Source organism: Nicotiana tomentosiformis, chromosome 2, assembly GCF_000390325.3.
Source record: "Nicotiana tomentosiformis chromosome 2, ASM39032v3, whole genome shotgun sequence".
NCBI lineage: Eukaryota > Viridiplantae > Streptophyta > Magnoliopsida > Solanales > Solanaceae > Nicotiana > Nicotiana tomentosiformis.
Window position 1 is genome coordinate 13,443,946 of NC_090813.1, and position 25,360 is coordinate 13,469,305.

The 25,360-nt window shown below is 37.9% G+C and overlaps 1 protein-coding gene across 7 annotated transcripts; it reads right to left on the reverse strand.

Moving 5' to 3' along the window:
* Window positions 1-509: 509 nt before the first annotated feature.
* LOC104098771 (ubiquitin C-terminal hydrolase 12) lies at window positions 510-24,190 on the reverse strand. 7 transcript variants are annotated; one of them, XM_070194992.1, is made up of 32 exons: window positions 23,945-24,188; window positions 22,618-22,702; window positions 22,330-22,477; window positions 22,080-22,237; window positions 19,540-19,805; window positions 19,216-19,434; window positions 19,036-19,144; window positions 18,841-18,956; window positions 17,811-17,909; window positions 16,797-16,906; window positions 15,566-15,640; window positions 14,995-15,073; window positions 14,770-14,916; window positions 14,594-14,674; window positions 14,397-14,516; window positions 13,806-13,928; window positions 11,828-11,905; window positions 11,640-11,728; window positions 11,393-11,501; window positions 11,238-11,306; window positions 11,036-11,146; window positions 10,693-10,748; window positions 10,431-10,608; window positions 10,177-10,278; window positions 10,024-10,095; window positions 4,009-4,074; window positions 3,781-3,846; window positions 3,322-3,408; window positions 3,122-3,238; window positions 2,919-2,993; window positions 2,690-2,773; window positions 510-1,054 (listed from the first exon to the last, which is right to left on the reverse strand). In XM_070194992.1, the coding sequence occupies exons 1-32, from the start codon at window positions 23,972-23,974 to the stop codon at window positions 1,013-1,015; spliced, it is 3,366 nt and encodes a 1,121-aa protein (XP_070051093.1). In that variant the 5' UTR covers window positions 23,975-24,188; the 3' UTR covers window positions 510-1,012. The 7 variants fall into 7 exon arrangements, with proteins under 7 accessions (XP_070051093.1, XP_070051092.1, XP_070051090.1 ...); XM_070194991.1 differs by having other exon boundaries at window positions 22,618-22,705; XM_070194989.1 differs by having other exon boundaries at window positions 14,770-15,073; window positions 23,945-24,190.
* Window positions 24,191-25,360: the final 1,170 nt, after the last annotated feature.

Genomic DNA, 25,360 nt, shown 5'->3' on the forward strand with positions numbered 1-25,360 from the left:
CCAATTATTTAACCTTAATTAGTAGATTACGGACTAAATAAAATTACCAATTTAGGTGTGTTGGAGAAAACTATTGAAGATGTTTCAGAGAATTGAATATCTAAGCTTAATCAACAAGAGAAAGAACTAGTGTTATCTTGAACTCTCTCTCTCTCTAACCGTAGATGTCATTAGTTGATTCTGAAAAATTGACTTGCTATCACAATTAAATTGTTAAAAGATTTTACTGTGAAACATCTCAATCCAGTGATGGGCTAATAAATCATCATTGTCTGTCATCAAGAAAGATGAGGGGGAAAAACGCATCATCAGTTTTAAGCAATAATTGTTTCCACATAAATAACTCGATAAAATAAATGCAGAGAATTAACACTTCTCCCAGTCCAGCGGGCCTTCATTAACAAAAGAAACAAAAATATAGCCGACAAATGAATAATTCACATACTTGAGAGCACGGTTTTCTCAGTTTCGGCCAAACTAAACCAACAGCAAAAACAAAGACAGAGATATGAAGCAAAGAAACATATATCAATACTATAGGGAGATTTTACAAACCCATCCCTCACAAGTATGAGATTACATACATACAACCAAACTGAGGAATGGGAAAATTCTGTAAAATAAAATGCAGATAATGCAAGTCCAGAATGCACCCAACTATATCAACTATACATCCCTTCAACCAAAATCTTATATGCAGAAGATAATGTCAAAAAGACCCAACCCTCAGCAGAGTAATAGCTGAAGGTGAGGGCAGAAACTGCAGCGCACATCCTAACTAAACTAAAGAGCAAAATACAAACCTCCCTTACCCAAACCAAACTAAAAGGAAGAACAATAGCCTGCAGTCTGACCAAATTACCAGGAGGAAAATAATATTCATGCTAATCTCTTCTCTTCATTCTACTTATCATCCTGCCATAGCTCACAACTCTTTTACAAATCCCTTCTAGCTTTTGAGGGGTGTACGCTGTACAACCAAAGCCCCCCGCTGGAGTATCACAGACCCTTTTCAATTGTATATCTTGACTGGCTTTTCAAAGGTGTGGCGGTTCTGCAAAATTCAGAGTGAAATATTAAAGCATAATAAACTAATAGAGGTCCTTTTAACATAAAATGACCACATTATAAGGCAACAAGCCGCTCAAAGGGAAGGTCCAGCACACAAGTAATATTAAACTGATGTTTTTTGGTACTATACATGCAAACCACTAATTGAATTAATATCATTGTGAAAAATGGCAACATCAGTCATATCTAATATCTGACTGCACCCCCCAAAAGAGAGGGTCCAGCACAAGAGAAATTAAACCATGTCTGCAACTATTAATTGAATTTATTATTATTATTTTAATAATCGATCTACGACCTGAATACCTTATCACATAGCAAGATCTAGGTCACAATCTAGTCGCTAAAACTACAGTAAAGACAGTAAATCTTAACTTGGCCCTAACAGTTCGTCAAAAGCTAAAAGCATGCAATAATGAAAGTAAATTAATATGAATCAGGTTTTGTAGATTATAAGAGCATAAACCTGTTTCATGTAACTGACACTATGTACTTTTTGGCATTGTTAAGAGTGATTAGTCCCTTTGTATTGACTGATCAAGACAAACTAATTCTTGTCAAAAGTGATTAGTCCCTCTGTACTAATTTTTGTTTTTTCTGAGAAGTCCTTTGTACTGATTTAATAGCCTAATTCGTTCAGTTGTTTATAGCCGAGCTTTCCCTTTGAAAATTTTAAACTACTATATTAGTACATTTTAGATTATTGTAACCCTGACATGACAATTGCCCATTAAAGTCCTCAAACTTTCCATAATTTCAATTACAATTTAAATCCTACTATACCAAGCTCAAACATAAAAACATATCCTTAATCCTAATTGAAATAAGAGTAGAGATCTGAGCATCCACAAAACCTTAAAGCAATCTGTAGAGTGGCTCAGGACATGATAAAATCCATTGGAAACCCTTAAACAACAAATGAGGGAAAAGTATATTTACTAACACCTTCCTGCACGTATAACCTAGTTCTAGGGTTTACACGTTGACTGAAGATAAATTTTTACCCCATTTTTGTTATTTTTGTTTTCTTAAAATAAAGACAGGAGGCTCAATAGTTGCTATAATTGTTTTTCCCACTTCAAAAATCCTCATTCTCTTTTTCTATTGCCATTCCATATTTCCCATATAAATCGGAACGATGAACTTATCCAGAAGAAGAAAAAATCAGAACAAGAAAGACATGTCAATGATTTCCATTCAGCTTCCTTGCATATATAATTTATTAAATGTGCTACAATGGGAGACTTAAATTGTTTCAACCAGAACATTCACCAAAAAAAAAAAAAAAAAAAAAATGTTTCAACCAGTAACTTTTTACAGGCTATTTTCAAAGAGATTTGTGATATTTGCCAAACTGTATGTGCCTGTTTCATTAGCACCAAGTAAAATATTTGTATGAGAGGGGAAATACATATATATATATATATATATATATATATAATGGCTAACAAAAGAATATGCTCCGCTCAGATCAATAACTATAAGAGTTAACAGCCCTTTAAGAGGAGCCAAAATTTAGATTGTACAATTGAGTTACTCGCATGTTTAATCCGGTAACCAAAAGGTAACTCCTAGTATCTTGGGGTTATGCAGAAGCCATAAGACCTAGAGAATTTACCTGACTAACATATGGCCTCTTAGATGTATTATCTGCATGCTCCAATCCAAGGTACTGCTCCCAAGCACCATAAACATCTCTCCTCTGCAACAGGAATATAAGCATCTTCAGCATGGACAGAATTTGGAAACAAAGAAAACACAACTAAAGCTGACCCAAACACTTATACGGAAGTTGACAATGAAATTCAAGGGGGGGAAGAAAATACAAGATAACATCAATACACTACCTGAAAGCGGCTGGATACAATGTCCGAATCCTGAAGGTATTCCGGGCGCCCCAATGATAAAAATGCAAATTTCCACTAGCCATCAAAAGAGTACAGAGTCAACCCCCAAGTCAGTCATAGGGCTTTCAAAAATTAAACCACCATGCTATAAGTATGCAAGCATATTCCATCTGCAGCAAAAGCTTTGTGCTCGCGCACTGTACCTTAGAAAACTCCTCATCTGGAACCTGCAATTTCTTTTGAATGCGCACTTTAATCTCCGCTAAAGTTTCCCCTTCATGGATGACCAGAAAGAAAGGTTCTCCAAAATTCTGCACTTGCTGTAGAAAACCAATCCAGTTACTAATTTCAACATCAGATGCAGCAGTGTATCAGTAACATCAATCAAGCCAATATGTAATACCATTTGATTTTGTGGAGTCTCTTTCGTGAAATGGTAAACATGAATTAGACGATCATGGGGACCAAGATTTTTCTCCTCCTCTGGTATCTGCAAAAAAATTAAAATAAAATAGATGCAGTAGTAACTAGTAAGCAAGTAAACAAGACTAACTTATGCCATAAATGTCATCATTAATTGCCCAGATTGAACTGTCTAAAGCAGAGAGGTCAGTGGAACAGAAGGCCTAACAATTAAAGCTGACACAGAAAAGCATATCAAATTAAAACCCAGACCCTAGATTCTCCATTTTGAAAGAGGGTGGGGGAGGAATGAAATATTTATTCAAATCTCTGCTTAAACTTTCAAAACCTCACCAGTTTTTTTTATTTTGTTGTTGAAAAAAAGAGGTAAAAAGACCAACAGGAGATGAGGAAGAGAGAAGAAAGAAGAAACCAGCCAGAAAACACCTAGAGAACTAACCTCCTCTGCCCGCAATGTCCAATACTGGTCATTTATATTCTCAATCTTTTCAGTGAGCGGAAAGATCTGGCAGATTAGCAATAATGAAAGCATGCATTAGATAGACAGACAAAAAGAACATATAAGCTAGCAGTGCAAGTCTTGAAAGGCCATTTAGCTATCAAACTAAAATGTCAGCACAAACATAATAAAAGATAAAAGTACTGAACTTATATTAGGACTACTCACCTTATAAATCTTGTGATAGAAGACTTCGAGTAATCTAAGCTCTGCATTTGGATGGGACAACTCTACCTGTTGCAGCAACCATATGCCAGTAGTTATATTCTCATACCAGAAACAGAAGCCATCATTAAACAGAGACATTAGACATATAATATTGGTTGCAAAATATACATGACAGATCTAAATCTCGTATTGCCAGTCACGCTCCGCGTGATCTTTTCCTTTTTCCTTTGTAGATAGGAGGCAGGGAGAAGACAGGGAGGCAAATGTCCTCAAAAAAATGCATGTAGAATGATTTCTTCATAATATACACCGATAAAAAACATTAGGGTGCACATTCACTACAAATCCTTTATTAATGGTTTTAAATAAGATAATCTGATGGAAAAGAGAGTACTCCCCTCGCCTAAAAAAGAAAGATTGCCATCTTCCAAAGTAAAACAAATTCACAAAAAAAATGACAACCCCCACATGTCAAAAATAGTGAACTTTCACATACTCAATTATGGTAACAAATTGAAAAGCAACAGTTGCTAACTTGTACTTCTCATGTCACTTCTAAATCTCTAAATGTTATTTTCAAAAGACAACTTGATCATTGCCAATCTAGCATTAAAAAACTGTCAAACAAGTTGCAGAAAAGGGTATTAACCAAAGTAGCAGAAAAACACACACTGGCGTAGTGTAGGAAATGAATGCAAATACCAACTCTTCAATTATTACTAATACTATGCCTCGATCCCAAACAAGTTGGGGTAGGTTGACTGTTCAACTCTTCAATTATTAAGGTAAATAAATAACACGAGTTAGACAAGACTATCCTTTTCCTACATGTTCTCCACAGAGCCAGAATCCATCAAACGACATTCAGTAATGCATTAAGTACTGTGAGAAGGCACGGGAGAAAATATGTTATTGATATTAGATGAACAATACAATACAAGAGGTCCTTATTTATAGCTATACTATGCAAGGACATACTACTCCTCTACCAATGTGGGACAATACTACACTATATACATGCTGTAAACTAGCACTCCCCCTCAAGCCGGTGCATACAAATCATATGTACCGAGCTTGTTACATATATAACCAATACGAGAACCAGTGAAAGACTTGGTGAAAATATCTGCAGGTTGATCATTCGACCTCACAAACTTTGTAGCAATCTCTCCTGAAAGTATCTTTTCTCTGACGAAATGACAATCAATCTCAATGTGTTTAGTTCTCTCATGGAACACCGGATTTGATGCAATATGAAGGGCAGCTTGATTATCGCACACAAGTTCCATCCGACTGATTTCACCAAATTTCAACTCCTTGAACAATTGTTTGGTCCAGACTAGCTCACATGTTGCCATAGCCATTGCTCGATATTCTGCTTCTGCACTAGACCGAGCAACTACATTCTGTTTCTTACTCTTCCAGGACACCAAATTTCCTCCTACTAAAATACAATATCCAGACGTAGAACGTCTATCAGAAGGTGATCCTGCCCAATCAGCATCTGAGTATCCAATGATCTGCTCATGACCTCGATCCTCAAAGAGTAACCCTTTGCCTGGAGCCGATTTTATATATCGAATAATGCAGACAACTGCATCCCATTGACTATCACAGGGAGAATTCATAAACTGACTTACAACACTCACAGGATAAGAAATGTCGGGTCTAGTCACTGTGAGATAATTTAATTTTCCAACCAGTCGCCTATAGCTTGCAGGATCGCTAAGCGGCTCCCCCTGTCCTGGCATAAGTTTAGAATTCGGATCCATCGGAGTGTCAACAGGTCTGCAACCTATCATCCCCGTCTCCTCAAGAATGTCTAAAGCATATTTTCTTTGAGAAATAACAATACCTGAGCTAGACTGGGCAACCTCAATACCTAGAAAGTACTTCAATCTGCCTAGATCCTTAGTTTGGAAGTGCTGGAAGAGATGCTGCTTCAGATTGGTAATACCATCCTGATCATTGCCAGTAATAACAATATCATCAACATAGACTGCCAGATAAATACAGAGACTTGAAGCAGAGTGCCGAAAAAACACAAAGTGATCAGCTTCACTACGAGTCATGTCAAACTCCTGGATAACCGTGCTGAACTTACCAAACCAGGCTCGAGGAGACTGCTTTAGACCATAAAGTGACCGACGCAAGCGACATACAAGGCCACGAGACTCCCCCTGAGCAACAAAACCAGGTGGTTGCTCCATATAAACCTCATCCTCAAGATCACCGTGAAGAAAGGCATTTTTAATGTCCAGCTGATAGAGGGGCCAATGACGAACCACAGCCATGGATAGAAAAAGGCGGACTGAAGCCACTTTAGCCACAGGAGAGAAGGTATCACTGTAATCGAGCCCAAATATCTGAGTATATCCTTTGGCAACAAGACGGGCCTTAAATCGATCAATCTGTCCATCGGGACCAACTTTGACTGCATAAACCCAACGACAACCAATAGTAGATTTACCTGAGGGAATGAAGAGGAACAAGCTCCCAAGTACCACTTGTATGTAAAGCAGACATCTCGTCACTCATAGCCTGTCGCCATCCTGGATGAGACAACGCTTCACCTGTAGACTTAGGGATGGAAACCGAGGACAAAGAAGATATAAAAGCATAATGGGGAGATGACAGACGATGATAGCTCAAACCGACATAATGAGGATTAGGGTTAAGTGTGGTCCGTATACCTTTCCGAAGTGCAATCGGTGTACTAGGAGCAGGGTCCGCAGCAGGAGCAGGGTCAGGTGCAGGACGAGAACCAGTTGGGCCTGATGGAAGACGCAAACGACGATGATAAGTCAAGAGTGGTGTTCCTGTGGCTGGGGAACTAGGGGGAACAACACTAGACTCCTCAACAGTTGGTATGGATGAAACCTCTGTGGTTGAAGGTGGAGGAGGAGCTATAGTAAACTCCTCAAAGGTCGGTATAGGTAAGACCTCAGATATATCATGGTGGTCAGCAGAGGTAAAGAAAGGTTTAGACTCAAAAAATGTGACGCCAGCTGACATAAGGTACCTACGAAGATCTGGAGAATAACAACGATATCCCTTTTGAACACGAGAATAACCAAGGAAGATACACTTGAGAGCACGAGGAGCTAACTTATCTTTCTCAGGGGCTAAGTTATGAACAAAACACGTGCTCCCAAAAATACGAGGTGGAAGAGAATATAAGGGTAACTGGGGAAACAATACTGAATGCAGAATCTGATTCTTGATGGGAGATGAAGGCATCCGATTAATCAAATAACAAGCTGTGAGAACTGCATCGCCCAAAAAACGCAACGGAACACGAGATTCAATTAGAAGTGTGCGAGCAGTCTCAATAAGGTGCCTATTCTTTCTCTCAGCAACCCCATTTTGCTGAAGGGTATAAGGACAAAATATCTGATGAATAATTCTTTGAGAAGTCATAAACTGCTGAAATTGAGAAAATAAATATTCTAAGGCATTATCACTGCGAAAAATGCGAATAGACACCAAATTGGTTTTTGATTTCAGCACAGAAACTCTGGAATATAGAAAATAACTCAGAACGATCTTTCATTAAGAAAAGCCAAGTACATCTTGAATAATCATCAATGAAACTGACAAAATAACGAAATCCCAAGGATGAACTGACTCTACTAGGACCACATATATCAGAATGAACTAAGGAGAAGACAGACTCTGCATGACTCTCAACACTACGCGAAAAGGAGGCTCGGGTATGTTTCCCAAGTTGACACGACTCACAATCTAATGTAGACAAACTAGATAAACTAGGCACCATCTTCTGAAGTTTGGATAAACTCGGATGTCCTAAACGTCTGTGGATTAGATCTGGAGGATCTGTAACTAGACATGTTGTGGAAGGACTGAGTGAGTTAAGGTAGTAAAGGCCTTCTGATTCACGTCCTGTACCAATTGTCTGTCCCGTACTGCGGTCCTGCATAATAAAAGAATCGTCAATAAAATATATACCACAATGGAGGGCACGAGTCAAACGACTAACAGATGCAAGACTAAAAGGACAGCCAGGGACATAAAGAACGGAATCTAGGGTGATAGAAGACAAGGGATTAGCTTGTCCAACTCCTTTTGCCTTAGTTTGACATCCATTGGCTAAAGTAACAGTGAGAAGAGACTGTGAATATACAATATTTGACAAAAGTGATATATTACCAGAGATGTGATCAGAAGCGCCGGAGTCCATGACCCATGGGCCAAGAGTGCTAGACTGGGAAACATAAGCAAAAGAATTACCAGTAACAGAAGTATCAGTCTGAGCAACTGAGGCTACTTGTGGAGATGTCTGCTTACTTGCTCGATACTGAAGGAGCTCATTATATTCTTCTTTAGATAAAGAAAATCCTTGGTTACCTAGAGTCTCGGTCTGAGCAATGTAAGCATTTTTGGGTGGACGACAATGCAAGGAATAGCACATTTCACGAGTGTGTCCAAGTTTGTGACAATAAGAACACTTGGGTCTAGATCTTCCAAAACGACCTCTTCCTCGTCTATGCTCCATAGTTTGAGATGCCCGAACATCCATTGTCTAGGATGCAAGAACAGAGGAATCAAGTATCTGTGATGAGATCACTGGTGGACTTGGTGCTGCAGCAAGGCGGAGTAGTCGAGAAAATAATTCATCAACTGTCAGGACAGACGGACTAGCCAAAATCTGGTCGCGCACTGAATCAAGATCATTAGGAAGTCCAGCGAGGGTAAGAACGAGAAACATCTTCCGTCGCTGCTCTTGTTGTTTTTACACACTAGCAGAAACTAGCATCAACTTCTCAAATTCTTCCATGACTGCCTGTACTTGACCCAAGTAAGTAGACATATCCAATTCCTGCTTCTTTAAGTTTGTCATCCGCGATATCACATCATAGAAGCGAGATATGTCATTAGTGTATAAGGTGCGTGCCTTTGCCCAAAACAAATAACATGTCTGGAATGGACGAAACAAGGGCATCAACTTGGAATCAATAGATCGCCACAAGATGCTACATAACCGAGCATCGATTTTTGCCCAAAGTGCTTTTGCCTTTTCATCTCCATCGCTAGACTGTTTGATTAGATAATCTTGAACACCTTGATCTCTACACCATAACTCGACAGATGAAGCCCAAGCTAAGTAGTTTGAACCTCCCATTAAAGGTTCTGAGGTAATAATAGCACTAGCGCTTCCAGAACTCATGTTTCTAGACCCAAAAGCATCAAATCCCAAAGACATTGTTGCAAATTATTACCAAATAAGAGAAAGAATCAACTGTAATCCACTGAAACAGTGTACGGAAACACAGAAACAGAATACTGAAATACTGTAGCTGCCGGAATCTACTGTAGCTGCCGGAATAGTACTGTAGCTGCCGGAAAATAACTCAAAGTTGTCGAAATGAAAACAGTAGGGGTAGGATCGGAATTACCAGGCGACCCAACTGTTCTTAAGGAAGATTTTCAAAAAATGGCCGGAAGTGGTCGTACGCGCCGGCGTGTGAGCTCACGCGCGTGAGCTTCTGGTGGCGCATAGAGGCGCGTGAGGAGACTGCTGCCGGAGCTTTTCACTGGGGTTTGGTCGCCGGACAGTGACGACTCTTGTGGTAGTGTTGGATTTTGCACAACACTGACAGAAATGAAGCAGATAGAAAACAGTCTTAAAAAATACTGATTTCTCTTTCCCGGAATAGCTGGAATTTATGCACAGCGATAAGTCTCTCACAATTGCTCTGATACCATGTGAGAAAGCACGGGAGAAAATATGTTATTGATATTAGACGAACAATACAATACAAGAGGTCCTTATTTATAGCTATACTATACAAGGACATACTACTCCTCTACCAATGTGGGACAATACTACACTATATACATGCTGTAAACTAACAAGTACCTAAAATACATAATCATCTAGACATAAGAAATCTACCACATTAGGAAACTGTTTTTTTCCTGCTGGGTACAGAAATTGCGTTCTTCCTTTCATAGACTCAATATTGCAATTCAAGTTGCTACACCTATCTATACCTTTGATTTGATTTCATTAAGAACATCCCCCACGGTACTCTGCTTAGGCAATCTTACATTCAAAATTTCAACCTGAAAGCAATGAAAAAAAAATGTAATGAGGAAAAGTAATAATTTGATTTGATTCAAATGATTTTGCCATACTAGACACACCTCATCCTTCGTAGAATGATGAAAAGCAACTTTGAGCGTCTTCAGACATTGTAATTCTGGCAGAGGAATGTCCAGAACTTCGTAATAAAGAATATCAGAAATCTATCACCCACCCAAAAAAATGAGATGTGGTTATTAGTCCATTAGCACATCAGATCCTACCAAAATAGTATACCACTGTCCACAGCTATGATGAGTAAAGCGTTAAACGTCACCATGTGCTCCCAAGATAAAGTCAGTTCATGTTAACAAACCTGATTGTAATGGATTAGCATGTCTACCAAATGATCCACGGACCGATATTTGATGGGGTTAGGCTTGGGTTGCTGAGAGTAGCAGTTGTGTGGAGTAAGCCTAATTTTGGAGGGATCATCCACACCAAGCCGCTGCGCCACTCTCTCCACTACATCATCATATGTATCACTTTTTGCTCTGTAAATTTACAAAACCAAATAGTTATAGATGTAAGCAAATGCTTTGCAATAAATTGAAAGATAAGATACCAAATAAACTTACAACTCCAGACAGAAATCATCCTCCTTTGGTTTCTCCAGTGCTCGAAAGTGGACAATCTGTAAACAACGAACTCAGATTTAAGGAATCAAAAATGGAGAAAGTAAAACATAAAGAGCCAATTGTACGGTGTACGCAAGCATAAAACATAAATTAAGGCGAGAAAGATGTCACATATACAGTAACAACAATGATAGTCAAGGCAAAAACCCAGGGGAGTTTTGAAACTTATTTCCTTTGGCACCACCATAGAGGACCATAAACCCAAAAAATAAAGGATAAGAATTAACATCAACATAAAGAGCATCAACAGCTTAGCGAAAACTGGAGCAGTATCGGGATTCACCTGGCGATTTTTTACATATTCCAGATATGAAGGAACATCCGGAAATCGGACTTGTTCTTCAACTTCAGGAGAAGCTTTCTTTTGAAAGCATATAATGTCACCATCTTCAATCTATTAAAATTAAGTCAGTCAGCAAAGAAAATCTAAATCCGAGAAGATATGAGCTTTCAGCAACTGGGAAGGGAAAACAGAAGACAAAAACCTGGCTAAATCGAAATGAAGCCTTTTTGTCTAGTCTTTCACACATGACAGAAGGTTCAAATTTTATTTCCTGTAAAGGAAAAAGACAAATTCTCATGTCACGTCAATAAGATCGATAACTGTATCAATAACAGAGAGAAGGCAACAGTAACACACCTCAAAAAGGTCAATTTCTTGGTCAGGAGCAAATCCAGCCAATTCATTCAGTTTTGGAAGTATTTCAATTGGCTTACTAGTACTCTTCACAAAAAGCCTACCAACATATCTGGAAATGCAAAAAGGGAATAATCTTGCTATTAGACCTTGTCACAAAAATCTTCATAAAAGAATAAAAAATAAAAAAGACCTTGTCGCATGCCAATATATTTCTAACATGAGGCTCCTTTAAGAGGAAATGACTTACTGAAGCTCTTCTTTCTCAGGATCATAAAGCTTAAAGAAAAGGAGTATATCATCTTTACTTTTGTCAGGTGGAGGACTAGGAACGAGATCCTGAAATATTCCACGAGTTAAAAGGTAAAGTACAGTAGAATCTAAGGCAAAAAAACACTTGTCAATAAAGGAAAGTAATTCAAGTCAATTTAAAGGTACCAGGCCAAGGTCCACTTCCAAAAATAATTTTAACTCGGCATTGTTGGTCTTGTTAGAAACTTCCCTTAACTGACCAACCTGCACATATAGATGGTTGTCTTCAAACAACAGTATACATCGTTTAAGAAAAGCTAAAAGCGTGGATTATGTAAATTATTATGAAGAGTCATAGAAGCAAAACAAGGCAAAGTCTTTTTGTTGGATAGGCAGAAGAGAATGTATGCAGTAGAACAACATGTAAAGGTACAACAATACAATTCAAGAATCATAAAGCTAAGACATTCAGCTGTTGGCAATCAAAACTTTGTAAAGATGATAAATACATTAGTTAGTGCAAACATTTTAAGAAACCAACATTTGCATGTCCATGATTTCTTAATTAGTTTGACAGGATAAGAGATAACTACACAACAAATGAAATGCCATTGTATAACCTACTAAGTTGCTCGGACACGAGTGCGGGTGTCCGAGTGTTGGGCCCCCATTTATGCTGTCCACGCTCCAGTTTGCAGGCCTGGGCGTGAGGGGGTGTTGAGTTGTCCCACATCGGTGGGATTTGAGGTCCTTGGTCTCCTTATATGATCTTGGGCAATCCTCACCTCATAAGCTAGCTTTTGGGGTTTGAGTTAGGCCCAAGGTCTATTTATCAAAAAATAATTCAAAAAAATAAAAATATGAAAATATCTCTAAATTATGAGAAATTTTGTGAAATACTTACGTAGAACTTGTAAAGTGTAGATTTCTTTTTTATTCTCAAGTTGCAAATAAGTAAAGGATTGATTTCCTAGATAAGATATGTTATTTTCTCCAAATTTACCCTAGTTTTGGTTCTGATTTCGGGAATCAAATTGTATCTCGTCTCGAATTGTTTTGTCCGTTGTGGTCAAAGTACTCAAAATTGTTTGACCAGATCTGGTACGGATCCCACACTCATACTAGTGTCGTGTCATCACGGGTGCGGCACCTAAACTACCGTGTCGGAGCAACTTAGATAACCTAAACTAAGAATAATTTTACTTGGATGAATAAACTTGGAAAAACAATATTCCAACACCTACCGTATCAATTCTTCGCAAGGATCAGAAACGAATCAAACAAGAAGCGCTGCGTAGGAAATTTGGAGAAACTGAATACTAAAGCAAGTTGCCTTATGAATCCTCCACCATTTGATTTCCCAGCAATAGAATTGAATATTTCTCCTTCATTTATATTTTTAATAGCGTGAATGGTAGTGGTGTTCTCAGAGGAGGACTCACATGTTTTTCTTTAAGACGATGGAGAATAACGGCTAGTGTTGAATCTTGCTTATAATTTATTCAGTCAGCCCACTCTTCCCCTACTTCTTTACAACGAGGAGAGGGATTACCAAGAAAGAAGAAGCATAAGCTTTCCGTAGTCATTATATGGCCTTAGAATTTGATAACGATCACCATGGTTTAAAATTTGATAACGATCACTATGGCCTTACTTCTAAGCTAACTCTGACAATCAAGTTCGTTTTTTTCTTGGTACACTAGATCTAATTTTCTTCAACCGCAAGATCGAATCCTTTTGTTTCTAGGAAGTTGTGTTATGTTCTTTTTCTAGACCAATTTTTTAAAAAGTTTGAAATTCAAAAACATGAAAACCCTACACCGCCCAAGAAGAGATAATAGATATCCACAAATTTATTCTAATTAACTATCTTTTCCAAAGAATGAAACACAAGACTGCAACAAATTATCATATCCTTACGGTGCACACTGATTCTACAAAAGAAAAAACCCACCTTCTAGCTTAGATGAAGTTAAAAAAAAAAGTTCTCCATGCCCTCAACAGCAGAGGCTTGAATCCAACACTCAGAAATTAAGCACAAACATTACCAATGCAAAAACATGATTGAAACTATGAACATGTATTATTTCCCGGAACAGGTAAATACTGTCATAACAAATTGCAAAAAACTCAGAATGGATATGAGAAAGGTAAAAGGACTCACGGTTTGTAGTTCCTCCTGCGGAGTTAATGGGCGATTGGGCCGATAAGTGTGATTTTGCCGCTTTGCCCAAATCCAGAAACGCTGGAACTGAACTGGGATACCCAATTCTTTTGCAACTTCCTCCTGTAGCAACAGGTAGTTTGGTCAAACACAAGCGAGAATATCCATGAAATAGGACTACCACATAAACATGCCAAAGATATGAACAGGCACAACATATAGAAATTAGTAACTCATTGATTGTATAGACCGGAGAAGGCCAAAAAGGTCATCCTTAAGAAAAATAACTCTGCCTCCTGATTCAATTCCACAGATAATATTTCCATCCTTGTTTTATTGAACAAAGGTTATTAACAAGGATCAAACAACAAAAACAAAGAGGTCCACACGACTAAAGTTATTGGGAAGTGATGTGCTACTTGAGTCCAAACCTATTTTACTGGGATCCTCCAAAGATCTCACCGCACTCATGTCGAATCGTCAAATATACATAGCTTTTGGAGGATCCAACACACACTAGACGGCATTTTAAAAGTATCGAACAACATAGGTCCAAACTAAGCAACAATACTTAGAGAAAGTGAATAGTACCTTGAAAAGGTTAAAAGGCATCTGTTTCTGAATTCGAAAGCTACGAACTTTGTCATGATCAACAAGATCAAAATATATCTCCTTTCCTATCTGCTCCCTAAGATCCTCATCACGTGCAACCTACATACACGAGTCGATCAACACAACATATTCAAGGAGAGAAAACCTATTATCTTACACATCCATTTGAAAATTACCTTGATAATTGTATAAAGGTGGGCCTGCGCTTTGTATCTTCTCTTGTCCTCCTTCTCTTCTTGTTCTTTCTTCAACCTTATCTGAAATGAAACAAAAAAATAGAATTTATCACAGGCAAACTGAGTAACAGGTGCACAAAATCTATTTCTTGCCTGGAGAATTTTTGAAAACATACCCTTAGGTGTTCCGCAATGTCTTTCTCACCGACATCACAAATTATTTTATCCTTGTCACTCTCACGTATATAAACAAGCATGTACGCGTTGGAGTATTTTGTAAACTTAAAGGGGGTGTTATTGAAGCCAGGATTTGTCTGTGGCAACTGTAAAAGCAAAAGTAAGTCCAAATCAAAGCATGTCACAACAAGACACAATTTAGATCTGCTATTAGCGACATATACCTCCTCCTCTCCACCATATTGTTCCTCTAGAGCCCTCTTCAAGTCTTCTTTTGTCACCCGTTCATCATCAAACTTATACCTACCATAGAACCAAATAATCACATCCAATCAGAGCCCAAATCACAAAGATTAACTTTTCAGTTTATCTGAATGACATAAGATAGATAGATACAGAATTTTTTTGTTACCGCTCTGTGATCCTCCGGGAAAATTATATATGTAGATACAAGCAGCGCCCACCCCCCACCCCCACCCAAAAAAAAGAAAAAGAAAAAGAAAAAACAACAAAGAGAAAGATGACAACAGAGACCTGAACCTGACGTAGAACATTACGAAGAGAATTCCAAAAATTGAAGCTAACAAAATCCAAGTATATTTAGATTCTTTGCCAGTCTCAACATGCTTGAAGTACATGTTTATATACATCACACATACAAGCATGTGTGAACACGACGTGTAGGAGATAGGTACATCAGAGGGTGTTCGGTGTTCGGGTGCGTGTTCGTGAGCATATTGGATTAATAGAAGAAAGAGACAGAGGAAGAAAATATTTTACAGAGACGGTGCGTACCATTGATCTGATAGTGTTGGCCTGATGAAAGCATAATAGTGTCCACCGTGCACACCACCACTATGAACCAACACACTGCATTAAGAAAAGGGGAAGGTGATACTCTTAGCATAAAGATAAAAGATAATGCTAAGCATCTAGGTTAGCCAATGGTTCGGAATATCATATCACTAATGAACAAAAAGAAACAGCACACAGAACAGTGACCAATTCATTGTAAAATCTTAAGCAAATACAACATAAGAGAATGAAAGCGAGTATATAAGAGTATAAAACTAAAAAAGTGTGAAAAAAGTCTCAGTAACTACAAAATGTTTTCATGAAAAAAGTCTGAGATTATACTGGGTTGTTGTTGTTGTTGTTGTTGTTGTTGTTGTATGGTACATATGGTTTATAAAGAGCAAAAGAAACACATCAGAAAAAATAGATGTGTATAAAGCATAGTTGAGCTAAGCCGAATACTTCGCACCACAGTCCTAGCCAACTAGATTATGGGAGCAAAGTCATAGTTGGGATTGAGGACTGGGAATTAGCAGTAGTAAGTAAGCTTTGCTCCGTGTAACAAGGGTATTTTGGACCAGGATACCGAGTAGGGGGGAAATGCAGCAGCTTCACAGTAAAGTTTCCTACACCTTGCTTATGTCAAGTAATGGAAGTGAGGTAAGCTATAAATGCTTCAAGCTTGCAAAAGGTAAAAAGTTGGTGAATAACCTTATGCAAAGTGAGGCAGCAAAAGAGGTGTCGAATGTGTTCTCTGTTCTTTTTGGAATAGAATGATTAAAGGCCGACATCAATCATGAATGTCTTTCCCCATTGAGAGGTTGAAAGTCCATAAAGAAGTAAGGAAGTTTTGGGATATCGCTTACCTATGCATCGTGTGGTATATATAGACAGAAAGAAATAGGAGATGCTTTGAGGGAGGTAAGAGCAGTGCATAGCTTAAAGCACAGATATTTGACAAACTTGTTCTGTTTTCGTATAATTAAAAGGATGCAGATTAATCAGAAAGCAATGATGATTTGTCCTGTATCTTAGATATGTAATCGAAAGGCTTACGTTGCACCAACTTACCTTTTGATTTAATGTGAACAAAATACCTTTACTTATCAAAAAAAAAGACACCTTATTTCATACCCAAACTGATTAGGCAAAGAAGTCAAACAAGAAGCCTTTGCAATTGCGTGCTAGTGTGTTGTCCGCACATACACATAGAAAAGAGAGTTAAACTTACCTATGAAGTGTGTAGAGATTCCGGACGCTCCTATCTGCATCAGGAGACAAATATTTGCCATTCTCCCTATCAAGGTCAAGTTCTAGAGGAAATTCATAACGGTCATTTATCTGCAACATAGAAGCAAAGATTGTAACACGTGAGCATCTGGACAATAATATGGGATTGAATACTATCAATAATATATTAGAACATGTAAACTACATTTCAAGGAATATATTTCTTGTAAGAGAACGTTAAACGATTAAAACTACAGTTAATCATTTTCTGATGTTCAGATTAAATAGACAAACATTTGCAGCATCTGATAGTAGGACAACGGAAGATTTGGGGGTCATGATGGTTGTGGTTGGTAACAAAGTTAATAATCAGTAACAGGACCATTTTTTAGGAGACAATTCGGCCGTATTATCAGATAGTGGCAGAGGAGTCGCAGTGCAGAATAAATCATGCCCCACTGTTTCCTTTTTCTGATGGAAAGCTTCTGTTAAAAAAGACAAAAACTCTGCCCACAATTCAACAAACAAGTTCATAAAAATTGGAAAACCTTCCACTGAAAATATTCCAACTACCAAATAGCGCCTTTAAAGAAAATGCTATATGGGCTTACACTTCTAGAAAATGATGATCACAAATTTTCAACCTTGGGCTTTTCCTTTATTCTAGTTTGCTTTAACAGGTTCATTTTCAAGTTTCTTTTCATTGCCCCATTATTTCGGATAAGGTAGTAGGATATTGAAGTAATACACTTCTTTTGCCGAACATAAATGTTCAGACCCGCAAACAGCAAATAACACTCACTCTAGGGAGGGAACCATGGAACAATCCAAAAAGCTATGTGAGCCAGCAGTGACAAAAGGTATGCTCTATTTCATTTGCCAAACGTATTTACTTGAACCAAATATGGGAAATAACGCCATTTTAGAAAGAGAAATTATGAATCAACCCAAAACCTAATACTACAGATCAAATCATATAGCAAGGCAAGCTGAGAAAGAAGAAACTAGTACTAACCTTAACCATTGTATCTCGCATGAAATCATATTCAAATCTTTTTAACTGAAGCTGGAGAACTGGAGGGAAGTCAATAAATAGTACACCTTTTTTTGCATCCTGAAATCAACACAGCAATCCATATTCACAACAGAAGAAAAAAAGGCAACAAATAAGAGTCAGTTGCTGGCTTAAGGAAGTCCTTTGTGACATTCTCTATTATTTAGCTTTATGAGTTCAAGTAGCAAGTTCTTTAAATTCAACATGCTGGTAGGGTATTTCATGTGTCTTCCGACTTCCTGCATAATGGCATTCTTAGCACCAATCTAGCCCCAAGACCCGCAAAATACAAATCCAAATAAGATGTTTGATTCCATTATGTCCCCCTTAGTGGTACCTGCTACTATCCCTCATCTATTTGGAATTTTTAATTTACATCGGGGAACTACCAACACCGTCCGCCCCGAAAAACATAGGAAGCGGAAAAAACAGAAAGGCTGAATTAGGCTCCAAATTCTATGCCTATTCAGTTAAGAAGATACTCCTCCATCATGTGGATAGGCCTTCTGAGAGAAAAAAATATTCATTTATGAAGATTAATATTCTTGTTGCATTTTCACAAGAATATGGATGGTCTAATGTTTTAGAGAGATGCTAGTGAATCCCAAGCTCTGATTCTAACCAATTCGGACTCGCACTATCCAATTTCAAGCTTCTTATTTCCATTGTTGTGGAAACACTACAAATGATCAGCAGAGACAAAAAAACTAGGTGATTTTTTTCCATTTGTCTAAGCCTTGGTGGACAGAGTTACCCGGTACCTATGCTGGTGTGAGATAGCAGGTACCCAGGAATGAGTCAAGGTGCGTGCAACCTAGTCCGGACACGACGGTTATAAAAAAAATGATTTGTGATAAGTAGATCTTTTTTCAGTTTCTATACGGGGCATAAAAATAATTGAAAACTTTTTGATTCTTTATTGTTATAAATGAGGACATGTAACCACAACAAAGGCCCATCAATTTATTGTTCATTGATAAGAGTCTTGAACCTGCAAACCATGTTCTTCAGCATGGTACTTATTATCGCCTTCTAGACGTTCAACTTCAACATATTTGTCGAAAGAGGCATAAACATCGCGACAGCCTTTGACGTCGAGTTGAAGATCTGCAGAAGTTTATTAAAAAAATAAGTCCATGAGCAGGCATTAAGGATTCAAGGGCCAAACCTGAGGATAAGCAGATACCATAAAATGACTCTTTTCTCGTTGATTTGAAGTCCACGTTGATACATTCTATGTAATTCATATGGTGCCCCTCAAATAACTTTTGAATTGTCCCTTCCACAACGGTACCCTGGACAAAAACATAATTAGAAGATCCAATAAGATCTTCAAAATTAGCAATTAGTCATTTTGTAATCATACCTTCATCTTGTCTTCAAGCTTTTCACACAACACTCTGTTTAATTCTTGCACATCATGCTGCATGAATGAATCATAAGTGTCCCATCCAAAAGATTTTGTCAATTCTTTCGTCGCCACACTGGTATCACTATATTGGAGCTTATAAAATAAACTTTGCAGAGCCAGCGGGATGCTCCCCGATGGCATGTCATTCTCTGTAGTTGGCATGTGATACACAGCCTGGGGGACCAACAACCCAAAATGAGGATATTGCATTCTAGAACCAATAAAACAAATATACTTAGTAAAAAACTTGCATCATAAAAAACTCGAACATATGCTAACCTTTCTAAAGTAGGGGATATGGTACAAGGTTTGTAGGAGAGAGTTCATGTAACAGGTAGCTCCCTGATTCTTAAGCCCAACATATCCTGTCTCCTTCTTTGAGTCATATGTCCAGTAATCAATGACCTTTCGTACAGCAACATCGGCTTCAATAACAACTTTATCATTTACAAGATATCCCTTATTGGGGTCATAAAGATCACTTAGAAGCATGAAAGATGTGAAGCCCCAGTCACTCTCTCTTTGGTTAAACTGGTGCTGCGTCTCTGCAACAAAAAAACAATTCAAATCCATGCCACGATGAGACAAACACATATTGTTGTTATTGGCATCTCAGGCTCCCTGAGAGCCATTCAGTTCCGTATCTCATTATCAAGTCAATTTTCTAACAAACTTGCAGATCACTAATCCAATTCACTGGGTATGTTGTTGTTATTGTTGTATTTGGTTTTTCCTTTTCGCCGACCCTAACTTGTTTGGGACTGAGGTGTAGTTGTTGTTATGATTTGTCTTTCAGGGATAAGTTTCCTAATTCCTAGACTATTAACAGCAAGCGTAAAAACAGTTTAGGAAGCCTTATTCAGGAATTTGGAGCAGCCTGGAGTAATGAAGTTGCCCATTTTTGTCCTATTCAATAGGTTCAGATAAATTTTCCATATGTTTATTGCAATAAATAGGTAAAGATTTACCATACCTTTGTCAGAGATTGGACAGAGAAACGTTCACATAATGTCTCTCTTCCAACTTATCTCAGTATACAATTCTTTTGCTTGGCTGCTTGACCTTCCTTTTTCGAATAAATTAAACTTCATTTATTATTATCAAACCAAGATGGTGCTGAGAAATATACAAGAATCCTTTTCCAATTGTAGTTAAGCATTAATTCAGCAAATGAAGATGATATCGTCAACCCTATAAAAAAGAAACTTGCCGCACTGGTTTAGTGCAAGCATTTTTTTTTTTAAATGATTACTTATCCCCCTCCCCCATCTTATCTCAGTATACGATTCTTTTGCTTGGCTGTTTGACCTTCCTTTTTCGAATAAATTAAACTTCATTTATTATTATCAAACCAAGATGGTGCTGAGAGATATACAAGAATCCTTTTCCAATTGTAGTTAAGCATTAATTCAGCGAATGAAGATGATATCGACAACCCTATAAAAAAGAAACTTGCCGCACTGGTTTAGTGCAAGCATTTTTTTTTTTAAATGATTACTTATCCCCCTCCCCCATCTTACCTCAGTATACGATTCTTTTGCTTGGCTGTTTGACCTTCCTTTTTCGAATAAATTAAACTTCATTTATTATTATCAAACCAAGATGGTGCTGAGAGATATACAAGAATCCTTTTCCAATTGTAGTTAAACATTAATTCAGCGAATGAAGATGATATCGTCAACCCTATAAAAAAGAAACTTGCCGCACTGGTTTAGTGCAAGCATTTTTTTTTTAAATGATTACTTATCCCCCTCCCCCCAAACCCAAAATAAAAGGACAGACATATGGTTGTACTCCTATCCTTGTGTGGCAGGAAAAGGTTCAAATAGACTTCCATTTCTTTTTACATCTTGCGTCCATTATTAGTCTGAAGCTTTTTTAGCGTTTTATTATTACAGCAAGGGTTCACCCACTCCACACAAAAAGTGCAACGTAAACAGAAGAAGAAAACTAAAATTCACGAAATGCAGGACTTCAGATTCTGCTCAGCGTGTGTTTCTTTATGAACTGCTTTTGACAAGAAAAAAGAACAAACTCCAAAAGTGGAGATGACCTGATAATATTTAATGATCTGATTACGCCAATTCTGATGAGATAATTTGTACGGCTGATTGGCTGTTTCTGATTTTGTAGGTTTTTGACTCGTAGGTTAAAAGATTGAAACGAAGGTGGACACACCTTCGGTGTGACAATAAATAAAGTCTCTAACTTTACTTATTCAATCAAACTCCGCTCAATTCCAAGTTAGCTGCGGTGGGTGATATAAATCCTCTATATTCATTCGGCTGTAAGATTGAGCCAAGGTGCAACCACAGTGTATGCATTCTTGAAATGACACATTTCAAGAAGAAATGGTTACTACCATACGGTGGAATTTAAAATGTAAAAGATCAAAAGGGCGAAATAAATGTTCACATGATAGATTTGTATGAAACCCTTAACAGACAAAAAAGATGGTGAAGCTATTATTATGCGCCATAAGTTTGCAAGTTCTTAAGCAAAAACTTTAAAATGAAAAGACACTGATTTTTACGACACTAAGAAAGGTAAGGTATGGAAACGAAAAAATCAAAATAGGCATACAGTTTACAAACAAAAAGACATGCAAAGGATGAGTCAACGTCAGGAAAGGTAAGACGCTACTTTTTCTTTTTTCCCTAAAGGAAGTTTCATTAAGTGTACTTCGACTGAGGGAGAAATGAGAATATTCCAAGACACGTGAAAAGGCAATGAAGGAAAAAATAAAATCTGACATCCAAATCATGCGGATGAAATTTGGATTCAAGCTTTAGGTGCACCGAAACAGGAGAAGAAAGTACCTTTTTTCACTGAATATTTGGGGTTTATTTGATTTACAACAGCTAAGCTGAACTGGGCATATCTGTTCCACCCATATGGCAATGTAGATGAATCTGCCACATCTAAATACATTGACAAACAATCCACGTTGTTTCCTTTTGGAAATATAAGCACTCGCCTACAAACCAATGCCAGCCATAGGCCAATTATAACCCACTCTAAAAAAGTTATTAAAGTTAACCACCAAGTTAAGCAATAAATGCCACTTACCATTTATAACTACCAACAACAAAAGCCTCAGAATATAGCTTCTTCACAGATAACCGAGAGAAATTGTCAATTGTCCAAGTAAACCGGGATGCCTGTGGCTCGTCCGCGGCTTGGCTCTCCCCCGTACTAGCATTCTCAGCAGGTGCCACTATTAATCAAATTTACCATATGATCACATCAAAACGTTACAACAAGATCCAAGACAAGCATAAGACTGATCAATTACCAACCTAAACTCCTCTAAAACAGAAAAGGAACTCAAATAGCAACAGTTAAAAGAGGAACAACCTTCCATGGGCTGAGGCCCTTCAACTAAGGGCTGAGGACCTTCAACTAAGTCAGAATGTGGCACAAGCATCTCCTCTTCTTCCTGCTGCTGAATTATTCCCAAAAAAAGAGTAATTTCAGAGATTGCTAAAACAAAGACACTTGCACCCATGTGAGCCCATCCGTACCAACCTTGTCGGACAGGTTCACCTGACACATATGCTTGTAGGTGCTATCAGGTTGCCAGTGGATTATTCAAGACATGGGAAAACTTGCCACAACAACAACATTATCAAATAAAATAAAATAAAAAAACAGATGCAACACAGTGAGCTCATCTGCCCCAATCTAGGCAGGGCAGGTCTACCAGAGACCTACTTGTGGGCTATAGCAGATTCCCAAGTGATTAATTGAGGTGCGCGCAAAATGCGCTACGCACCTTTATTAAAACTAAAATAACAGAGACATGCACCAGTGTGAACCTATCTGCCCCAACAGAGGCGGATCCAGGATTTAAACTCTATGGGTTCAACTTTTAAGGTTTTAACATATAACCCATTATATTTTTAAAGTTATGGGTTCATATCTACTCTTTTTGCAATTTTAACAAGTTTTTACATATAAATTTTTACTCCGCATCGAAAGTTATGGGTTCGATTGAACCCGTCATTACCACCATACATCCGCCCATGTGCCCCAATCCAAGTAAGCATTTATTGAGGATTACCTAGTGAATTAGTCAATGACTAAATGTGGTAACTCTATTTCTTTTTTAATAACCGTAGTGTCCGGGCCAGCTTGCACGCACCTCGACTAATTCCAAGTTGTACCTATTACCTCCCACCAGCATAGGTACCAGGTAACTATAACTCTATTTAATAAACATTTATTAATAACCTAGAATAAATAGTAAGTTACCTGCTATAACAGGTTAAACTACACTGATAGCGTAAGAAAAATTTACATTGCCAGTACATATTAACTAATCCAAAAATAAAATAAAGACGCATGCATCGTAAATGCAAAACAAATAAACATAGAATCAAGTCAGGAGCATGATCAGGTAAAACCCTAACCCAGTCCTTTGAATCAAAAACACTACTTTTTTTTCTCCATTCACAATAACGCAACTCAATTTACGAACCAATTAAAGACAATTTAGTCCCTAAACCCTACCTTACCATAACAAAAACCCTAGCTGATCACAAACCTATTCAATGCGAGACAACTTTTGGCATCACTTGAACATGCGAATAATTAACAAATTTGACCAAGAAAAAAACATATAAATAGACATTTCTATCGATAGTAACAGTTAATTCAACGAAGTAATGTAGGGAAGACTCACATCCAACGGTTGAGGATTCAGCATGGTCATGCTTGAGGATAACGACTGACCGTCCGATCAACTATGGGAAAAAAAAAGTTGCCCTAGTAGGGGTGGGTAGGGGTGAGGGGGTGGGTGGGGCTAAATGAAGAACTGAGTTTAGAAAGAAGGATGAGTTCTGATCGAGAGTGTTGTTTGGTTGGGTTTTCGATGGGAGTGGGGAAGGGATACGGTTGGAAATTAGGGAAAATAAAAGGGTAAATTAGGGGAAGGGGAAATAGTCATGTTTATGCTGTTATAGAGAAGCTTTTCTATTGTGAAATGTTTGTACAAAAAATGGGTATGAGGTGACATATGAAAAGCTGACACGTTGCAGGGAGACACGTGGCGGCGGGTTGGGGATGACCGACAATTGCACTATTTTGTGATTTTCGTGGAAAATAAGGTGGCGTTTTTAAGAAAATTAAAAAAGAAGTCTGTGCATATTTCTTACCTTTTAGAAATTTTATCTTAGTTTCTAGAGGTTTCTTTTAAAGTGTCTCAAGGGTTTGCTAAGACTTGATGGAAAAAAAAAAGGGTTTACTAAGACTAAAAAGCTTCTAAGAACAATGGTGCTTGGCTTAAAAAGCAACTTGTTTTTGTTTTGTCTTTGTTAAGTATATTAGCGGAGGAAATGAATTATTATTTTCTTATTGTGCCCGGAGCAATCTTAACATCACGTACGAGCTATATTTTGGATAGAGTTAGCTTCAAGGTCCAGGTGAATTGGAGCACTCTGAGAGTCACCGAGATTTTAGTTACTGAAGGTGCATTAAGGTCGAAGAGGTCGTGGGGCTATGCGTAATATAAGCAGGGGTAGAGCAACCGGGCCAGATAAAATTCCGGTAAAAATTTGGAGGTATGTGGTTAGAGTGGGATTGGAGTGGCTGACAATGTTATTTAATATTATTTTCAGGACGGACAAGATGCTAGAAAAATAGAGGTGGAGTACGATATTACCTCTATACAAGAACAAATGTGATATCCATAATTGTAATAACTATAGGGGTATCAAGTTACTAAGTCATACCATGAAAGTTTGGGAGAGGGTAGTGGAAGTGAGGGTGAGTAGGTCGGTGTTGATATCAGGCAACCAGTTTGGGTCCATGCCTGGTCGTTCTACTATGAAAACTATCCATCTTATTAGAAGGTTGGTTGAACTGTATAGGGATAGGAAGAAGGATTTGCACATAGTGTTTATTGACCTAGAGAAAGCATATGACAAGGTCCCTAGGGAAGTTATGTAGAGATGCCTAGAGGTAAAAGGTGTTCTGGTAGCTTAAATTAGGGTGATTAAGGACATATATGATGGAGCTAAAACTCGGGTTAGGACAGTGTGGGTGACACAGAGCATTTTCCGTTTGTTATGGGATTAAACCAAGGATCTGCGCTCAGCCC